The 20,821-nt window shown below is 51.7% G+C and overlaps 1 protein-coding gene across 1 annotated transcript; it reads right to left on the reverse strand.

Moving 5' to 3' along the window:
- Nucleotides 1-1,482: 1,482 nt before the first annotated feature.
- DTYMK (deoxythymidylate kinase) lies at nucleotides 1,483-16,446 on the reverse strand. The gene is made up of 5 exons (XM_066346092.1): nucleotides 16,269-16,446; nucleotides 13,324-13,432; nucleotides 7,825-7,915; nucleotides 5,129-5,326; nucleotides 1,483-2,591 (listed from the first exon to the last, which is right to left on the reverse strand). The coding sequence occupies exons 1-5, from the start codon at nucleotides 16,396-16,398 to the stop codon at nucleotides 2,481-2,483; spliced, it is 639 nt and encodes a 212-aa protein (XP_066202189.1). The 5' UTR covers nucleotides 16,399-16,446; the 3' UTR covers nucleotides 1,483-2,480.
- Nucleotides 16,447-20,821: the final 4,375 nt, after the last annotated feature.

Here is a 20,821-nt window from a genome sequence, read left to right on the forward strand (position 1 = left end):
CTAGGCAGGTGAAGTTGGCCGCCTGTGGTCCTAAAAGCAAAAAGTGCCAGGAAACTTGGTGTAGAAAAACACGGCCACCCGTTCTTCAACCGGAGGTCAGCCCAGCCTCATGTCCCTCTGGTGAGCTGAGCACTGGCTGCAGGGGGTGGGGTGGGGTGCTGACACCTCAGCCGGTCCCCTTGCTGCCAGCCCGCTGTGCCCGAGGTCCTGGTGGGACAGTGCAGGGGGCAGGGGGGCAGGGTGACTTGGTTCCCCCTTCCAACCACCTGCCCTCAGGGTTAGGTGCAAGGAAACAGCCAGACGGGAATGCGGGAAGCATTGGTCCTGCCGGCCCCAGGCAAGGTGGCCCTTGAACCCGAGTCCTGGTCTCTGGAGAATGTCTGTGCTGTAACAAATCTCACATCCAGTCACTTCAGACAACTCACATCCTGAGGGCAGGTTCCTGCTGCAGCTCCGGGGTTTCCTCTTCCGTCCAGCTTCCAGAGCTGGTGAAGGTGGCTCTCTACCCCTCCTGCCTCCCTGCAGGAGACCCCGGTGTGGCGTGACCTCCCATTTCAAGGTCCCTCTGCTATGCAGATGCCATTCAGTTTCTGGGGATGAGGATGCAGATGTCTTTGGGGACCATTATTCTACCCACAATGTCCCAAAGCCTTCTTTAGGGTGCTCAAGGGCCTGCAGCCCTTTGGCCATGTCTGTCACCACCCTGGCCGGGATTGTTTGACAACACAAGCTGTATCTATGAAGATAAGATGGGCTTCATTTGGAGGTCAGCCTGTTTCTGCCTCCAAGCCAGCCCCACTGCCACGCCTGTGGGACTCTGCTCAGGTCTGGCCTCTCCCGACCGGAGCCTGCCCACCTCCGCCCTGCAACCCCTGGAGGGTGGTCTGTACTGCGACCTCCACCTCACCCCCACATCCTGATCCGCGCCAGAAAGTTCTAGTCCAGCTTCCATAGCCCTCCCCAGCTCCAGCTGGGACCCATGCTCACCCTGGTCCTAGCCCGTGGCAGGGACCCATGCTCACCCTGGTCCTAGCCCGTGGCAGGGACCCATGCTCACCCTTGTCCTAGCCCGTGCCTGGCGCGTGGCTCCCTCTGGCCCTCTGACCGAGGCCCCCTGCCAAAACCAGCTCTCCCCGACAGTTGCTGAGACCGGCCTGCCTCGGCCCAAGGACCTGACATGGCCACCAAGGCAGGCCAGCTACTGGTGTCCAGTACAGACGGGGCTTAGTTATAAAGTCAGGCAGGTGAGGAGGTTGCTAGGTTTTCCATCTTAATGAAAATCGTCTTTGCACGTGATTCCTGAATGCTGTTCCTCCATTGCGGCTCCTCGATTTCTGACCTTTGAGTGTGTACAGCATGGTGTGGGGGACGTGCTGGTGCCCGAGGCTGACCCGCTCCATCAGCAGGGCTGCAGCGAGCTCCCAAAACCCCTGTGAGTAGACAGAACCACACCCCCAGGCCTGAGCATGTGGACATGACCCATCCTCTGTTATGTCTTGTGTCCTTAAGGTGCTATGCAGGGACCAGGACAGAGGGTCAGGCGGCCTGGGCACATCCTGTCCACACCCACTTGCTGAGTAACATGGACACGACAGGCAGCCTTGTCTGTGGAGCCCAGACAAGTGCGGACCCTGCCTGGTTGGGGAAACTGGGGCCTGGCTGTCACTGCGGTACCGGACATTCCTGGCCAATGCAGGTTCTGCCCCAGCCCGATCAGAACTGGCCTGTTACTCCTCACAACTCGGGCTAAGCAAGTATCCCATCATGCAATGTCCTGGCTTCGGGAGAGCACTGACCCACAGCTGCCGTCTGTACAGACAGGGTCCCTGTGCGGCCCTGGGAGGGTTCTCCTGGGGAAGGACAGGGAACATCCGATCTCAGAGCAGTTTAGGACGAGACGGAAAAGGTCACAGTCGTGGAATTCAGGACCACAATGGGAAGAACAGCAAAGCTACAAGCTGTGTTCAGATGAGACAGGATGTCACACCTTAGGACACGGCTGGCTGGGCCCAGCAAGGCGAGCACACGAGGTGCTTGGAGCCTGTGCGAGGCTGAGACCGTCCGAGCCTGGGTGGGTGTCCAGATGAGAGGGGATGTCCAGGGAGGCCCAGCAGGCCCAGCACAGGGCCTCCTTCCCAGAAGAACCGTAAGGAGAGGGAGGCCTCCCACAATGCACTTTCAAATTAATCTTTATTTGTGCATGTAAACTCAGATTGCAACTTCAGTGATCTTGAAATGGCTTGGATATGGTTATCATTAAGTTTCAGGAAAAAGCTCGGTAAGTTCTCAGGGTAAAAGCAGCCAAGGAAGGCTGAGAGACCACGAGGCTGTGCCTGCAGCTCAGAGGTCGACCTGCAGCTCTGCTTGCTGTCAGCTTGGGCACAGCCCCCTTGTGGTGCAAAGTGAACACCTGGTCTGCACCCCGAACCTTCCACCCAGCTCCCACCTCACAGAACGCCAGAGAGGGAGTCCCTTCATGTCTACGTCCACAGCTGCCCCAGCGGTCTCTGTGCGGCGGCCCGGATGGTGTCCTCGGACAGGGTACGGATCTCCTTGTGGACATCTTCGATGCTTTTGGAAGCGTCGACCATCTGTTCCCGTGGGGGTGCAAGGAGAAAGAGGATAGTTAATGCTTCTCAGCATTCCCAGTGCATGGGGGATTTTAGACGGGGTGGGGTTCTGAAGGGCACGGCACAGGCCCCCCGGGGTCCTTCACCCCACGCCTTTCTCAGACCTAGCTGGGCAGTGAGGACTTTGCTTGTGTCCTTGAGACGAGGCTGCAGCCCAGATGCAGGAGAAATACTCACCCTGCTTCTGGTCCCCGCCCGACCCCGTGAGGCACACGTCCACGAAGTGCCCACACACCCGCTCCTTCCCCACGAGTTACAAGCTCAGATCTGGCGGAGGAGGCAGAAAGGGCAGTGCCTACTCTAGGCCACACTTCTGCACCTCTTCGGCCACAACACTCACACATTAAATGCTGCGCCCTCACACGGAAAGCACGGGCCGACCCTCGAGAAACTGGTCTCCACCAGGAGGGAAGACGGGGACTCGAGTCCCTCTCCCGCCATCATTCTGGGTCTCGGCCAAGAACAGCCAATTCTGGAAAAGCTCCTGGGAGTATAGACGTAGTCAGAAAAACCGAACCATTTCATGAGGTTTGACTAGCAGGAATGAGAAAGATTTCCCCCAGATCCCTGGGACCCCACGTAAGTACGCCCCGAAGGTCACCTCACTGGCCACTGTTCCAGCCGCACAGAACCAGCCCAGACCACTGACTATGGACGGCATGAGGGTGTTAAGTACCAATTTATTCTCAGATGGTCCTAGGGGAGTTTTTTTTTTGTACTGTCCTTGCTACTTTTTTTTTTTTTTAACTTTAGCAAGAGAGGAGAGAGAAAAAGGAACATCTATGTGCTATGCTCCTGTATGTGCCTTGACTGAGGATCAAACCAGCAACCTCTGCGCTTTGGGACGATGTTCTAACCAACCGAGCTATCCAGCCAGGCTATCCTTGCCATTTTGAGTGTCTTATTGCTTAAACATTTTTTAAAATAATGCCAAAAAGAACAAAAAACTTTCAGATAAAAGCTGAGAATTCTATGCCAGGAGATCTTCCCTACAGGAAAAAAGGAAGTTCTTAGGGCTGAGGGAGATGAAACATGTTGAAAACTTGGAAGGAGAGATGAGTATCTGCGTGTCCTTTGTGGCCCTGGCCGGTTGGCTCAGTGGTCGAGTGTTGGCCCAATGTGTGGATGTGTGGTTTGACTCCTGGTCAGGACACACAGGAGAAGTGACCATCTGCTTCCCCCCATACCTTTCTTCCCCTCCTGCAGCCATGGCTTGACTGGTTCCAGCATCAGTCACGGCCACTGAGTGGCTCCGTGGAGCCTCTGCCTCAGGTGCTAAAAATAGCTCGGTTGCGAGCATGGGCCCAGGTGGGGGTTGCCAGGTGGATCCTGGTCGAGGGACACACGGGAGTCTGTCTCTCTATGTGCCCTCCTCTCACTTGGAAAAAGAAGAAGATGAAGAGAAAAAAAAAACAATGTTTCCTGATTCACATTCCTACTTCTCTACATTCCTGGCTTGTTCCTTGTAGATGTTGAAATGTGTTATAAATGAGTTTAAAAATCATTTAAACCGTGTGGAACTGACCCCCAGGTTTAGTGAGACGCTCCAAGTGTGAGCGACGGCTACCAGAGGCTCCGTGCTAACTCCATCGCGGGGAGAGGGAGCCCTTGCTCGCCCCAGTCGGGACACGCAGCTCAGCAGCGAGCAGGGAGGTAGGAAGCACACGCAGGTGAAGGGCCAACAGCTTAACCTTCCACACAGCAGCAGGCGCAGTGCGTGGCCGACGGGGGACCTGGTCAACAGGAAAGCGGCTCTGCAGGCCTGAGGTGGCACCTGCTGCACTGTTGGACCCCAGAGCCCAGGCACTTGGGGTGCCCGAGAGACGGCAGTGCTGGGTCAGCCTTGGTGTCGCGGGCAGGACAGTGGCCCGTCTGCAGGGGGGGAGGAGGAGGGTAGCACTTGGTGCCAGGCCAGGGTACCAGCTGCCTGGCACCAGGGTAGGGGAGAGCCCCAGTACAGGAGAGGGCCAAGCAGGGGCATGTTGGGCTTGAGCACCCAGACCAAGCCAGCAGCCAGGAGCCGTCTCGTGCCTGGTAGCTAGTGTGGACACAGGTGTTCCCCACAAGTGGTGCAGGCACACCCTGGGGCTGGAACTGTGCAGAACGAGGGTCAGAAGGGAGGCAGCCTCTGACCCTAGCAGCCAAAAGGGAGTGGACTAAGGGCTGACCCCCAAAGTGGGTAAGACCCAACTTCCGAGGAAAGGACCTAATCACAGGCCACAAACTCAAGTGTTATTCTTCTGATGGGCAGGGAGGGTGATGAGAAGAGTGACTCAGGGATTTCATGTCCATTTAACAGTCACAAGGCAGAGGCCCACCGGAGGACAGGAACCCACTGGGTGGTCAGCTCTGGAAAGGGCCCACCAGGGAGGATGCTGCTGTGGGTCTCTGTCAACCTGCCCGCAAGGCACCCATTTCCTGTGCCGTGGGAAGCCACTGAGGATCAGGATCCTAGGGTGCCCGCGCCCCTGTGTGCATTAGCACTGTGGGTGACTCACCTTCCAGTTCAGGGTCGTGTCCTCCATGAGCTGGTGGAAGCATCGCAGAGCCCGCTCCTGGAAGGCCTGGTTCTCGTAGCGCTCGCAGCCGAACCCGCCCCGCTCCACTGCCTCTGCCAACCGCAGCTGAAGGAACACGACCAGGTCCGGTTTGGGGAGGCCCACGTCCGGCTGCTTGCACCAATGCAGGGAGAAGTTCTGCAACAAGGAAACCAGCAGTCAGAGCAAGAACTGCATGGGGTCTAATGTGTGGTTTTAAAAGTCACAGAAAACTGGAAAAATAAGCTACCAATTGCTGAGACACCAGGAAGTGAGGATCCTCACCCAGTATCGGCTTTTGATTTTTTTAGGTCACGAATGTTGTTTCCCACGCCACCTCCTTCTGGTCTGACTTGGTGAGCACGTTTGAAAGTGGACAGAAGGCCCGTGGCCCGTGGGCTCCTCCCTCGCAGCCCATGCTAACTAAAGTGGTCGCGCTGAGGCAGCCCCACACCCTCTGGCCAGGCAGAGGGAGAGGCCCACCAGGCACAGAAGCCGTGGGGCAGAGCAGGTGGGCCAGGGATGGGAGCAGGGCCCAGGGTCCTGCCCTTCCGCCTGCACACTGCCCGGGGTGCATCCTCCTTCCAGGGAGAGGAAAGCCCAGCACTCCTGGAGACCCGCCATGCTGTTTCCTCTTCCTTGTGCCACCAACTAAAAAGTGTCCGTGTCTCTGGAGGAAAACGCAGGACCAGAAAGGCCACGGCTCACAGCCACAGCCCTGGTGTAGGGTTATAACCCAGCCGAGTCCAGGGCTGCTCGCTCGAGGTCCACACCACCTTCAAGCTAAGCACCGAGCCTGCCAGCCCTTTTCTGGCCTCCGCAGCCCAGCAGCAGGACGTGAGGGACCAGCCCACAGACAGCGTGTCAGCCATTTGTCAGGTTCTCCTTTCACAGGTGAAACCGAGTGGCTGGAGCTTCCCAGGAAGCTGTCCTTGAAGGGAGCGTTCCAGCCAGCTGGGGAGAACTGGCAGAATTAAAGGTTATCCTTCTGCAGCCCCTCATGATTTTTATTTTTTTTTACAGAGACAGAGTGAGAGTCAGAGAGAGGGATAGACAGGGACAGACAGGAACGGAGTGATGAGAAGCATCAATCATCAGTTTTTCGTTGGGGCACTTTGGCTGTTCATTGATTGCTTTCTCATATGTGCCCTGACTATGGGGCTACAGCAGACCGAGTAACCCCTTGCTTGAACCAGCAACCTTGGGTCCAAGCTGGTGAGTCTTGCTCAAACCAGATGAGCCCACGCTCAAGCTGGTGACCTCGGGGTCTCAAACTTGGGTCCTCCGCATCCCAGTCCAACACTCTATCCACTGCGCCACCGCCCGGTCAGGCAGCCCCTCATGAATTAATCGTCATTGGGCTGTTATCACACGGGGTGACCAGACATCTGCCCTGAGAGGACCTCCGAAGAAGCCTTACGAAAATGACATCAAGAAAGTTTCCAGGCCCTGGCTGGTTAGCTGTCGGTTAAGAGCATTGTCCTAAAAGGACATGGTTGTGAGTTTGATTCCGTCAGGGCACACACGGAAAGCAACCAAAGAATGCACGGCTGAGTGGAACAAATGAGTGCTTCCCTTCCCCCTCCCCTCCTGTCTCTCTTAATCAATAAATATTAAGCCCTGGCTGGACAGCTTGGTTGGCTGGAGCATCATCCCGGAGTGCAGAGGTTGCCGGTGTGATTCCCAATCAGGGCACATACAGGAACAGCTTGATGTTCCTGTCTCTCTTTCTCAAAAAAAAAAAAAAAAATGTTTTCATGCAAAGAAACAGATGCAGGAAACTATCTACAGGAAAAGATTTAAGAGATATTTCGAGTACAGTGGTTCAATCTAACAGCTTCTGAGGAATGAGGAACTGTGAATACCAAATGATGATATCACTTAGTGTTCACAGGTCATATATTTTTTTCTTTTTTTTTTTGTGAGAGAGAAACATGAAGGGGGAAGATACGGGGAGAAGCATCAACTCATAGTTGCTTTCACTTGAACTGTATATTGAGCTTCTCATACGTGCCTTGACTGGGGCCAAGCCAGTGTCCCCTTGCTCAAGCCAGTGTCCCCTTGCTCAAGCTCAAGGTGGCAAGCTTTGGGGTCATGTGGACAATTCCCCTGCTCAAACCAGCAACCTCGGGGTTTTGAACTGGCATTCCTGGTTGATGCTTTATCCACTGCACCACCACCAGTCAGGCGAGGTGTTTTTAAAAGGTTATTCTGGGGATGTGCACTGAAACATTTATAAAGCAAATGATGTGTCTGGTGGGTCACAGTACTGGGCGGTTTGATTTTCTCTGCTGATACATATTTGAAACTTTCTAAATAAAAAAACCAAGCAAACCAGGAATGAACGGGGCAGTGCAGTCACCACCATTCTACCAGGGACGGTCCAGGGAAATCAGAGCAGCCAGATGCTCTCGCCATCTGGTCTGGAAACAAGGCGCGTAGGAAAAGCCCTACTGGCGACCAGCGCGGAAAACCTGCGATGTGGAAACAGCTACAGGACACACATGTTTGCCCTTCCTTTCGATAAAGACCAGATTCCAGCAACGAACAAAATGACCACGGACCTCGCCGCCAGTGTGATGTCATGGCGCACGTGCCTGGACTGCTGCTCTGGGCAGTCACACACCGGACAGCATCCCACTGGCCGCAGCGCTCACCTCTTTGGCGCTGGTGAAAGCGACACCGGAAAACGCGTATCTGTCCATGACCAAGGTGATGCCCTGGTTCAACTTCTCCTTAATTAATGGCCTAAAAAAACAGAAAATTCTTCTGAGTTACAGACCTGGCTCCACAGCTCAACTGTCATGCTATAATAACCCAAGAGGAATTCTGAGCCAGTGACATGTGTCTTTATTCTTAAAAAGCTCCGGATCTTCTCTTAAAAGACGCCACACAGGTACTCCCGGGGAAGCCCAAAGTGGAAGACAAGTCCCCTCATGAATCACAGATATCACTGACAAAGGTGGGTAAGGAGAGTGGAGTGGTGGACCAGCCAGGTTATGCTGGGGGGAGGGGGGCTCCTGCCCTCCAGCCTGGGGGGGGAGGCCAAGGATGTTCTCACCAGGTGACAGCAGCTTCTTAGGACAATGTGCAGAAAAGGGCTGACATTAGCAAGAAGCATGGCTTAGGAGCAAAAGGGTGTTTCCCACCAGTGACCTAGGGAGGCTCACAGAAGAGTAGCGGTCGGGGAGTCAGACCTGCAACAGGAAGATGCAGCTTCATTTGATATCACAAGTATTGAAAAACTACCCAATCGGCAGACGTGAAATATGGCACGTACTCAACAGAGATGATGCAATCATAAAGATTGGGAAAGATGCCCAGAAGGGGATAGGAACAAGTCTCTTAATGTGTCACTAATAAAGATCAAACAAATCAGGATGACAGCATCTGCTTTTGTTTAAAAAGAAGTCAGTAGGGGACACTTCCCCATAGGTGAGGGGAGGGCAGATGTCAGACAGAGGGGGATGGGTGGGTAGGGCAGTGACATATTTTGTGTGGTTTTAACTTTTAGAAACACTTAATGTTTTATGTATTCAAACACTAAAATCAAGCACGAAAAAAATAACACCCTAAAATTGTATACAGTTGAATGAACCCAACTGTATCCACATGAACACACAGGGAAGGTAAGAAAACCTACCCCCAAAACTTGAACACAGCTCTCCCTATGCCCTTGAGCTAAGGAGAGAGGGGCAACAAGCCTTGACCACTACGCAGGCTCTTAGAGGAATGCACTGCAGGGAGCAGATGCCAAGAGCCAGGAGTCCTGTGGCGCTGAACCCACAGCAGGTGTCAGCACAGGTATGTAGTCGTCCACCCTTATCCACGTGGGGTACATCCCAGGACCCCCCGTGGTTGCCTGAAACCACAGGTGGTACCAAACCCTATGTATACTGTTTTTTGTTGTTGTTGGGGTTTTTTTTTGTATTTTTCTGAAGCTAGAAATGGGGAGAGACAGTCAGACTCCCGCATGCGCCCGACCGGGATCCACCCGGCACGCCCACCAGGGGCGACGCTCTGCCCATCCTGGGCGTCGCTATGTTGCAGCGACCTGAGCCACTCTAGCGCCTGAGGCAGAGGCCACAGAGCCATCCCCAGCACCTGGGCCATCTTTGCTCCAATGGAGCCCCGGCTGCAGGAGGGGGAGAGAGACAGAGGAAGGAGAGGGGGAGGGGTGGAGAAGCAGATGGGCGCTTCTCCTGTGTGCCCTGGCTGGGAATCGAACCCGGGACTTCTGCACACCAGGCCGACGCTCTACCACTGAGCCAACCGGCCAGGGCCTGTACACTGTTTTTTTCACCTACATGTGTGTATATAGATATACTTATAATAAACTTTAGTTTATAAATTAGACAATTTCATGGATAGATTTGTTCCTACCCTAAATAACTTACCATACAATTTTTTTCTTTCTTTGAATGGAGAACTTTCATCTTTTACCTTTCACTTAAGGGAGGCCCTTCTTATGGCTGTTCTTTGGCATATGCTGATCACCAGCATCCTACTATGCAGCTTTGGGGCATCATTAAATAGTGACCAAGGTGGCTGCTAAGCGACTAACAGAGTCCACAGCACGGAAACGCTGGGCAAGGGATGAGTCACGTCGTGGGAGGGAGGGGAGACAGCTTAAGATTTCATCCTGCTGTTCAGAACGGTGTTCAATTTAAAGCTTCTGAATTGTTTCTGGAATCTTTTTTATTTAATCTTTTCAGTCTGTGGTTGACCACAGGTAACTGAAACCATGAAAGTGAAACCAGTAAGGGGACTCAAGTAAATAAACAGGCAGAGGCAGAGCCGATAAGCACATGTAGGTCTGTCCACAGCAGAAGCCTACACGGGACACCCCACTATGAGTGAGCACACCTATCACCAAAAGCTGGGTTTCCAAACACTCCTCTCCACTTCAAGAAAAGAACAGCTGGTTCCCAGGCTAGAATGGGAGAAAACATGAGAGCCTAAACATCTTTCTTTGTTTTGGTTTCTTTTTACAGAGACAGAGAGAGTGTCAGAGAGGGATAGACAGACAGGAATGGAGAGATGAGATGAGAAGCATCAATCAATTTTTTATTGCTCATTGAGACACCTTAGTTGTTCATTGATTGCTTTCTCATATGTGCCTTGACCACGGGCCTTCAGCAGACCAAGTAACCCCTTGCTTGAGCCAGTGACCTTGAGTCCAAGCTGGTGAGCTTTTGCTTAAACCAGATGAGCCCATGCTCAAGCTGGCGACCTCGGGGTCTCGAACCTGAGTCCTCGGCATCCCAGTCCAACGCTCTATCCACTGCGCCACCGCCTGGTCAGGCAAGCCTAAACATCGTTATACCAAAAACTTCTCAAAATAAGAGGCCTGGGAACACGGCAAATGACAGAAATGGCTTGTGATTGACTGAGTAAAAAGGACTTTGTGAGTCTACACTAACGATGGGTGGACAGGAAGACAGGAAAGCTCTTCCTTACATTAAGTGCCAACTAAGAAACGTAGAAAGAATGGAATGAGATGTCACCATGTGAAACCACAAAGACTGATTTCGACGAGAATATTAATGAAATCCATAGCTGAGTTTCAGAGTTTGCTGAGGGGGTATTTATATAATTTTGCAGTATCTCCCCTTTTAATTATTTACAACAGGAAAGATAGTCACTTAAGTGGAAGGGGCTGGCCAGCACTCCTCACCAGTGATCCAAGGACTCTGTCAGGGATGGCCAGTGTCTCACCTCTCCACCTGCCTGACCCCCTAAGGACCCAAAGTCACATCGCCTCTGGCATTCCTGCCAGAATCCAAACCCGTCCACTAGGGAGGAAACACCGGACAAATGCAGCACTGTACAGGTGGCCTGTAATGTTTTAGAGTAAGCAAATAATAAATGTGGCAAGTGTTAATCAAAGGTGAAGGTTGGTGAAGGGCATTTGGAAATTCTTGGTACTATTCTTACAACTCTTCCAGTTGATTGAAATTATTGGTGGAGTAGGCCCTGGCTGGTGGCTCAGTGAACAGAGCTTCAGCCCAGCATATGGACGTCCCAGGTTAGATCCCCCATCAAGGCACAAAGGAGAAGTGACCATCTGCTTCCCAACCCTTCCTTCCTCTTCCCCTCCCACCGCCAGTGGCTCCACTGGTTTGAGCATGGCCCTGGGCATTGAGGACAGCTCCATCGGAACACAACAACCTCAGGTGCTAAAAATAGCTTGGTACTTGAGCACTGGCTGCTGGTGGACCCCAGTTGGGGTGCATGCAGAAGTCTGCCTCACTGTCTCCCCTCTTCTCACCTTAAAAAAAAAAAAAAACTAAAACAGGTAGGGTACAAAATTGCTAAGGGAAGAGAAATCACTTATTTACAGGCATGAATTCCTACACAGAGATGTTTAAGGCCACAGAAATAAGAAGGGGTCTGAAGGACGTTACTCCCCATTGTATAAGATATCTGCAGGGCCCACCACCAACCCAGTTCAGATGAAGCAAAGCTAAGGGTAAAAAATTAAATGGCTTTGAGGAAATAACTAATTTCCTCACAAAGTGCTCCAAGCATCAGGATGAATTCAAAACAGTCGAGGCTTACCAAGCACTTGTTCGCAGGCTGCCTGGTCCACTTCACATGACCTGTCAGGGACACTACTGTGCCAACATTGAAGCTGTGGCTGAGGGTTTGGCAAGACCAAGGTCACAATGACAGTGGGCAGTGGTGCCACTTGTGAAGTTGGTACCTGTCACCCAAGGCCTTTCCAGTCTCAGAAACCGTAGTCTGATGGAAGTGGCTCGAATGATCTGCAGGGCATGGGGGTCTGTGGCAGAACAGAGGGACAACAGACACATGGTCCTCTGTACAGGGGGATGAGATCACTATTTAGGAAGTAGCTAGCATGATTACTCATTTTGAACTGGGCCTATATTACTTTTCTACAAAGCCACAAAAAGCAAAATTCAGAACAACTATGTCTATAAGTGGCAATGTCCAACTGTAAAAACGGTCTTGGTGTCTTCGAGTAGGGAAGGGCTTTCCAAGCAAGACAGTAAGCCAAGCAGAGAGCAGAGTGGGCTTGCTTGTAAGAACCCCTGAACACCCATTAGTACTGCTGTAGATGCCCTTCTGGAGAGCAGCCTGCAGCGCTGGCAAAGAGGGAGGGAGAGCGGCCTCCCTCCGCTGTCAGAGGTCTGCAAGGCAGTGAGAAAGCAGTTGCTGTATGACTTGTACAAGGGATCCCATTTATACACAACCAACCAACTGTAGTGATGTGCTACCTACATCCGTGTGAATGGAAACAAGAGCCTGGGAAAGCACAGGCTACTGTTCAGTCAACAGTTCAGTGTTGGGAGAAGGGCTCTAAGATGATGTCAAACAAAAAGGGAGTGGGAGAGGATGAAACACCAACCTAAACTGCAAACTTCAGTTAACTGAAGAAATAAAGAGAACTACGGGGGAGCAGGAGGAAGGGACAGGGGTATGGGGCGACTCAGTCAGTACTCTTTGAATGGCTTTTCTGTCTACCTAAAGCTATCTAAAGAATTATAAAGGGGGCCCTGGCCGGTTGGCTCAGTGGTAGAGCGTCGGCCTGGCGTGCGGGGGGACCCGGGGTTCAATTCCCGGCCAGGGCACATAGGAGAAGCGCCCATTTGCTTCTCCACCCTCCCCTTCCTCTCTGTCTCTCTCTTCCCCTCCCGCAGCCAAGGCTCCATTGGAGCAAAGATGGCCCGGGCGCTGGGGATGGCTCCTTGGCCTCTGCCCCAGGCGCTAGAGTGGCTCTGGTCGCGGCAGAGCGATGCCACGGAGGGGCAAAGCATCGCCCCCTGGTGGGCAGAGCGTCGCCCCTGGTGGGCGTGCCGGGTGGATCCTGGTCGGGCGCATGCGGGAGTCTGTCTGACTGTCTCTCTCCGTTTCCAGCTTCAGAAAAATACAAAAAAATAAAATAAAATAAAATAAAAAAAAAGAATTACAAAGGGGGGTGGGCAGAAGAAAGAGAAAGCATCTATCAGTGCTCTGGGGGAGTGCCCAGTGATTAGACCCGGTCACAGGAATGGTGACTACAGGACCCTGTAAAGGTTCAGCCTCCCGCACCACTCGAAACACCTCTGAGTCAAGAGCTGCATCCATCCCGTCTTGAATCACAAGAGGAAGCAAAGCACTGGGGGGGGGGGGGGGGGGGGCAATGCTTTTACACTTGTTCCCAGCGGTTTGCAGAGAAAAGCAGGTGCACTGAGTGATCCTCCACGTCACTCTTCTTTTCCAAGTAAGAACTGAGAAGCTTGCCAATTTCAGTTGATCTTTCTAAAAAGAAAAAAAAAAAAAAATGAAGAGAGAGAAACATACAAAACTGAGGCTTTCCATCTAAATCAGAACAATTTGAGCTAAACTTCTGGTCCTAGACTCAAGTCTGAGCTTGAGATTGTTTTTTTTTTTTACATTCTAGACAGGTTCAGACCTTTCTCTGAAGGCATAAGAGTTGCCCTAAGAAATGCAGCAGTACGCAGACACACTGGCGTGAAAATACCTTAGGAAAAAGGAACTCAGGTAGAAGAAAGTTACCACAAAGGAAGTATTTCTAACATTTGTAGAATGGTTGGCTTAAAGATTAGGACGATATTGCCTGACCTAAGGTGGATAGAGCAACAACCTGGAATGCTGAGGTCCCAGGTTCGAAACTCCAAGATTGCCTGCTTGAGCAAGGGCTCATCCTGCTTGAGCTCAGGGTCGCCTGCTTGAGCGTGGGACCATCAACATGATCCCACAGTCACTGTCTCGGCTGGACCCTCCCCAAGGCAGTATGACAAGCAATCAATGAACTAAAGTGTGGTAACTGTAAACCAGGGGTCCCCAAACTTTTTACACAGGGGGCCAGTTCACTGTCCCGCAGACCGTTGGGAGGGCCGGATTATAAAAAAAAACTATGAACAAATCCCTATGCACACTGCATATATCTTATTTTAAAGTAAAAAAACAAAACGGGAACAAATACAATATTTAAAATAAAGAACAAGTAAATTTAAATCAACAAACTGACCAGTATTTCAATGGGAACTATGCTCCTCTCACTGACCACCAATGAAAGAGGTGCCCCTTCCAGAAGTGCAGCGGGGGCCGGATAAATGGCCTCAGGGGGCCTCATGCGGCCCGCGGGGCCGTAGTTTGGGGACCCCTGCTGTAAACTGATGCTTCTCATCTCTCTTCCTCCCCATCTCTCGGCAGGAGCATGTGTTAAAAAAAAAAAAAAGAGTAAAATGATATTTATATTTTAAAAAAAATTTTTTAAATTCATTTTTAGAGAGGAGAGAGACAGAGAGGGAGAGGAGAGAGAGAAGGGGGGAGGAGCTGGAAGCATCAACTCCCATACGTGTCTTGACCAGGTAAGCCCAGGGTTTCGAACCGGCGACCTCAGCATTTCCAGGTCGACGCTTTATCCACTGCGCCACCACAGGTCAGGCAAAATGATATTTAAAACACATTTCTCCCATTTCCTTATCCTTGTTTTGTAAGCCTTAAGCTTAAGCTGTCTATTATCTGAATATTGATATTTTTATAAGCACTTTCAAGTAACCTTCCATACGAGGCTCTTGGGAACTTGAGTTCATATAAAGTACGGTCAGTTTGGCCCTGGCCGGTTTGCTCAGTGGTAGAGTGTTGGCCCCGCGTGTGGAAGTCCCAGGTTCAATTCCCGGCCAGGGCACACAGAAGCGCCCATCTGCTTCTCCACCCTTCCCCCTCTCCTTCCTCTCTATCTCTCTCTTCCCCTCCCACAGCCAAGGCTCCATTGGAGCAAAGTTGGCCTGGGTGCTGAGGATGGCTCCGTGGCTTCTGCTTCAGGTGCTAGAATGGCTCTGGTTGCAACAGAGCAATGCCCCAGATGGGCAGAGCATCGCCCCCTGGTGGGCATGCGGGGGGGGGGGTCCCTGTTAGGCACACGCGGGAGTCTGTCTCTCTGCCTCCCCATTCTCACTTCAGAAAAAAAAAGCACAGCCAGTTTATCTTTTTTTCTAAGTTTGTTTCTGTTAGGTTTGGGTCCAGGGTGCCTTTAAACTCAAATTCCCCGCACCCAACCTCTCACTAGGGCAACTTCTTCATTAAGCATCTCCCTCACCCAACCTCCACTTCACCTTAAGCAACTACTCCTGCCCTGGGCAGGTTGAGAAATGTCCTTGGGACAAAGCCATCACAAGGGACCTGAGGGTTAGGAAAGGGAGACAGTCTGTGACCAAAGGCAATAAACCAAGATATGCTAGTCTGAACATGTCCAGGCGCAGGCAACCCCATGCCAGGAAATGCCTGCAGCAACCCCTATATGTTTAGCAAGAGAGACAGTGAGAGAGACAGAGAGAGGGACAGACAGGTAGGCAGGGAGAGAGATGAGAAGCATCAATTCTTCATTGCGGCACTTTAGTTGTTCATTGCTTTCTCATAGGTGTCTTGACGGGGGGGGGGGGGGACAGGGGGCGGGGCGCCAGCGGACCGAGTGACCCCTTGCTCAAGACAGTCACGTTGGGCTCAAGCCAGCAACCTCGGGGATTCCAACCAGGGTCCTCTGCGTCCCATTCCCACGCTCTATCCACTGCGCCACCGCCTGGTCAGGCTCAGTTCTCTTTTAATATCATTAAAACTGCATCTCAGAAAAAAAAAAAAAGCCGTAAACAGCAAAACCAGAGATGTGGATTACAAAACAGCACCAGCAAACTTTTGGGGTCTTGAGTGTGAAGACAGTTCCATGTGTGTACAATTACGTCTAAAGTCATCTACCACACCCTTCCCACATGTGCGCTCTGCTGCTCATCAATTACAGATCAGTACAGCTGTGCAAAAATGTAAAAGCACAGATGCATCAAACCATCTGGAATAACATGAGAACACCGACGGTGGCCTCCCACGGCTCCAGGTAAACCATCTCTGCACGTGGCTGGGTTCCTTCTTCATCAGACAGCTTCGGATGAGATACCTCAACCCGCCCACACCACGAACACTGAAGGACAGGGCGAACACGGTGGACACACCCGGTCCCCGGACCGGGGTTCCCCCTGCTCCCCCGGGTGGTCCAGTCGCCCGGCCGCCGCTGCCCAACCTCTCCCGCCCTGCGGCTCCTCACTGCCCGCCAGGCCCGCCCGCGCGCCCTACCCACCGGGGAAGCGCAGCAGCTCGGCACGGTGGCCGGCGGCGGACAGCGCGGCCACCAACTTGCGGCACTGTGTGCTCTTGCCGGCGCGGTCCATGCCTTCCAGCACGATGAGGGCTCCGCGCCGGCCTGCCATCGCCGAACCCGCAACTCGCCCTTACTGCCGCCCGCCGCGGGCGCGCGTTGCCACGCCGCCCTGAGCCCCCATTGGCTGGCATCAGGGGCGCGCGCTGGGATTGGTTAAAATGGGGGTAGGGGCGGGCTGAGGACGCCTTGGTCCCCACGCCTTTTCCGGCGGAGCCCCCGTCTTTCAGGCTGAAAGGCGGGAGTGCTTCTCCCTGTGGGAGCCTCCGCCTTAGGGGGCGTGCGGGCGGCGCGCGATCTGGCCCAGGGCGGCCAGTGTCGAGGCAGCGTCGCGTTACGACGGAAGGGCGGCGCGGAGGGGAGCGGAGTTCCGGGGCCGGCCGGGTGTTGTAGCGCGCGCAGGGCCGCGGCTGCACCCGCGTGTCCTGCAAGGCGGGACGTGTGTCTGCATGGGGGTCGCGCGGCAGACCTAATGAGCACGGCGCGGTCACTGTACTGTCGGTCCTAACGCACGGGCCTGCAAAGACTTCTATTTGCAAAGACGACGTGTGCAGACTCGTAGAGAGGAGAGAAGGGGGATTGTTCCGTTTGTGTGTCTCTCTCTGACCTGTGGGCGCCGACCAGGAGAGGGTGAACGAACGGTCCCTGTCGTAGAGAGGTGACACGGCTAGTCAGTCAGACAAGCCCTGGCATCTAGCACAGCAGTGTTTGCTGTTATTGCCTCAGGGTCCTCCGGCTGCGCGCTTAGATTGCCTTTCTCTCCTAAGGAGGGCACTGTTCCCACATGAATGTCCCGCCTTCGGAGCTGTCTAAACCCAGTTACCCCGAAGGCCCATGGTGAAGACGCGAACATTCAGGCCGGAGCAAGCCAGGAACCACTTTTCCCAGGATTTCTGGGTTAGGCTGCGGGTGAGAGGCACTGGTGCAAACTTTGGAGGACACTTTTTCCGAGGTGGATGCAGCAGAAATGTGGTAGGTGTGCAATTACAAGCTGTTCTCTAGTGAGCTGTTGAGAACCACCTGCCATGAGGTCTGTGAGGGTTAAGAACAGCAGTGCCCCACCCCCACCCCGAGACTGCCCGGAGCGTTTAGTGCTTGGGCTGAGGCTCTTAGCGCTATTTCTGACCTTTCTTCCCCCATTCTCTGGGTGGCTGCGCAAGCCCCTGAGACCAGTATTACCCAAGACACTTAACAGTAGCTTTTTATTTTCCTTATTGACCCCCTCCCTGATTTGGTTTTGAGTTTTGGAAGGGTGATAGATTATATTGTTTCCAATTATTTGCTTCCTTCCTTGATGTTGAGCTTGGCCATGTGACTTCCAAATGCTGCTGTAACCACAACTGACAGCACAAGTTCAGGCAGAAACTATAAAAGCAGTTGCATTGTTCGTCCATTCCCTTCTGACCTCAACATGAGAGCAGCAAGTGCACAATTAGGGCTATTTTTTTCACCCTGTATCCTGGATGAAGATACAGTCACCGCCAAGCTACAACCAGTGTAGCCTGATAGGTAGCACCAGAAAGAAAAACCACTGTGACTCAAGCAGAGACTTTTGGGTTCTTTGTTACTGTAGCACAACCTGGTGAAAACTCATAATGCAAAGACTATTTAATATCACCTTATGTAGGTAAGCAATATCCTGCTGTCTGATAGATGTCTTGTTCTAAAATGTCCATCTCCTTGCCTTCAAAAAGACAAAGGGATTTCAGTACAGTACACCCCAGTCTTCTCTATGGTATCACATGGAACAGAAGAATGACCCAGTTGAGCCCTACTGGAATGCCTGACTCAAACAGTGTGTGCTATAATTAAATGCTGTTTTTATTTTTTGAAATGGTGCTTTTAAAACACAAGTTTTTGCCTGACCAAGCAGTGGAGCAGTGGATAGAGCATCGGACTGGGGCGCAGAAGACCCAAGTTCGAAATCTTGAGGTCGCTGGCTTGAGCGCAGGCTCATTCAGCTTGAGCACAAGCTCACCAGCTTGAGCGTGGGATCATAGACATAACCCCATGGTCGCTGGCTTGAGCCCAAAGGTTGCTGGCTTAAAGCCCAAGGTCGCTGGCTTGAGCAAGGGGTCACTTGCTCTGCTATAGCACCCCCTTCCAAGGCACAGTCAGAAAGCAATCAATGAACAACTAAGGAGCTACAACGAAGAATTGATGCTTCTCATCTCTCTCCCTTCCTGTCTGTCTTTCCCTTTCTATCCCTCTCTCTGACGCTCTCTCTGTCAAAAAAAAAACAAAAAAAAAAACAAGAAAAAACCCAACTACAACACTTAAGTTTTCAGGTAGTTTATTATGAGCAATAGGTAACAGACAGATGGATAACTATAGATAGCTATATGAACCAAGGTTCACCAGAGCATTATAATAATATTGTACATCTGTAAGGAACTTGTTAAAGTTTGGTAAACCAACACTGTTGGGAACCAAAAAGCCAACAAGGAGTTAGATTTTTGGGGACAGAGGTATGGGGAACTGGCTGCAAGCTGACAGTCTGCCCATCCCCCCACCTCACTTTACTGATTAGGTTGCAAAAGGCTGTTAAGCTGTGGTGCTGGATTGTTTTTACTTATTCTACCCCCATGTCCCCAGAAAGACTGGAGGCAAGTTTCTTCTATCTTTTGTTTTGTGTAAAGATGTTATGAATGGTGGGGTTTTAATGCACTTGGTAAAAATTCTTGGGTTGCTTTGGAAACATGATCAGAGATCTTGTTGATTTGCTAATGGCCCACTTTGCCCTATAAATAAAGCAAGATGTGGTTTGGGGCACGATCTGTTTCTGCTGTCAGCTTTGCAGAACCCTCCTGAACCCATTCTTTAATTCTTTAAGCGTATTTTCTTAATTTCACACCATTCCCACTCAGGACCTGGAATTACTAGTTGTGCTGGTTCGCAACACAACACAATGAAATATATGTAGTAAACAGCATGATGTAGAACTGAGCAAAATGTGGTCAGAATTCATGAAGCATATTAAATTAAAAATGTACGTAGTGCAAAAGTGGAAAGTACGACTCACCAAGAAAACAAAGGGCCCAATTGAAAAATGGGCAAAAGACTGGCCCTGGCCGGTTGGCTTAGTGGTAGAGCATCAGCCTGGCGTGCAGAAGTCCCGGGTTCGATTCCCGGCCAGGGCACACAGGAGAAGCGCCCATCTGCTTCTCCACCCCTCCCCCTCTTCTTCCTCTCTGTCTCTCTCTTCCCCTCCCACAGCCGAGGCTCCATTGGAGCAAAGATGGCCCGGGCGCTGGGGATGGCTCCTTGGCCTCTGCCCCAGGCGCTAGAGTGGCTCTGGTCACGACAGAGCGACACCCCGGAGGGGCAGAGCATCGCCCCCTGGTGGGCATGCCGGGTGGATCCCGGTCGGGCGCATGCGGGAGTCTGTCTGACTGTCTCTCCCCATTTCCAGCTTCAGAGAAATACAAAAAAAAAAAAAAAAAGAAAAATGGACAAAAGATCTGGACAGACATCTAAACAAGGAAATACAGATGGCAGATATGCATGTGAAAAGGTGCTCAACATCATGTTAGGTGTAAGGATCAAGAAAAGATCAAATTGTTAGATTCAGGAAAGTGTGCTGGGATTGCCAGAGTGTAGACGCAGAGACAGGGAGGTAAGGATAGGGACCCTGTAAGGCTAAGAAAGGAAGACAAACGTTTGCATTCCATTGGTTAGAGACCCTTATCAGAAGTTTATGTTTGAAGTTCGCCAATGAGCTAGACCCAGCCCCTGTTGCTATGCTATGTGCAACTCCCTTAGCGAATAAGTAACCGCTATTTTTGCTTCTGTATTATGCTTGCTTACTTAGGATATATAAGGAACTAGCTGTAAGCGCCCGGGGCGGTTCCCATTTGCAGCTCCTACTGAGTACGGTGTCTCCGGACATCAGGGAATTCGCCCCTGCGCAGGTGAAACTGGCCAATAAAGTTACATCTATACCTACCTCTGAAAGTCTCCGACATTTGTTTTTTTATTATACCCGGTGGATGCTTCATTAGGGAACTGGAAATAAAAGATCTACACATCTATTAGAATGCCCACAGTCTGGAACACTGACAACACCAAATGCTGATGAGGATGTGGAACAGCAGGAACTCTCATTCGTTGCTGGTAGGAATGCAAAATGGTGCAGCAACTCTGGAAGGCAGTTTGCAGTTTCTTATAAAACTAACTGTAATCTTACAGTATTTCCTAGCATTATACCTCTTGGTACCATAGTCAAAGAAAAACCTGTACTGAACAAATTGATCAGCTTTATTCATAATTGACATACTGGAAGCAACCTTTATCAATAGGTGGTAAAGTGTGATACATAAAAAAAATGAAATATTTGATCATTAAGAAAGAAGCTATCAGCCTGACCTGTGGTGGCGCAGTGGATAAAGCGTCAACCTGGAAACGCTGAGGTTGCCTGGTCAAGGCATATATATGGGAGTTGATGCTTCCTGCTCCTCCCCCCTTCTCTCTCTCTC

Source organism: Saccopteryx leptura, chromosome 7, assembly GCF_036850995.1.
Source record: "Saccopteryx leptura isolate mSacLep1 chromosome 7, mSacLep1_pri_phased_curated, whole genome shotgun sequence".
NCBI lineage: Eukaryota > Metazoa > Chordata > Mammalia > Chiroptera > Emballonuridae > Saccopteryx > Saccopteryx leptura.

Excerpts from the sequence above, each read along its gene's own strand:
- DTYMK (XM_066346092.1), bottom strand. The coding sequence starts at position 16,398 with ATGGCAGGCCGGCGCGGAGCCCTCATCGTGCTGGAAGGCATGGACCGC. Across the intron at positions 5,327-7,824 it reads CTTTCACCAGCGCCAAAGAG|AACTTCTCCCTGCATTGGTG; the intron begins GTGAGCGCTGCG and ends TCCTTGTTGCAG. Across the intron at positions 2,592-5,128 it reads ACACGACCCTGAACTGGAAG|ATGGTCGACGCTTCCAAAAG; the intron begins GTGAGTCACCCA and ends CCACGGGAACAG.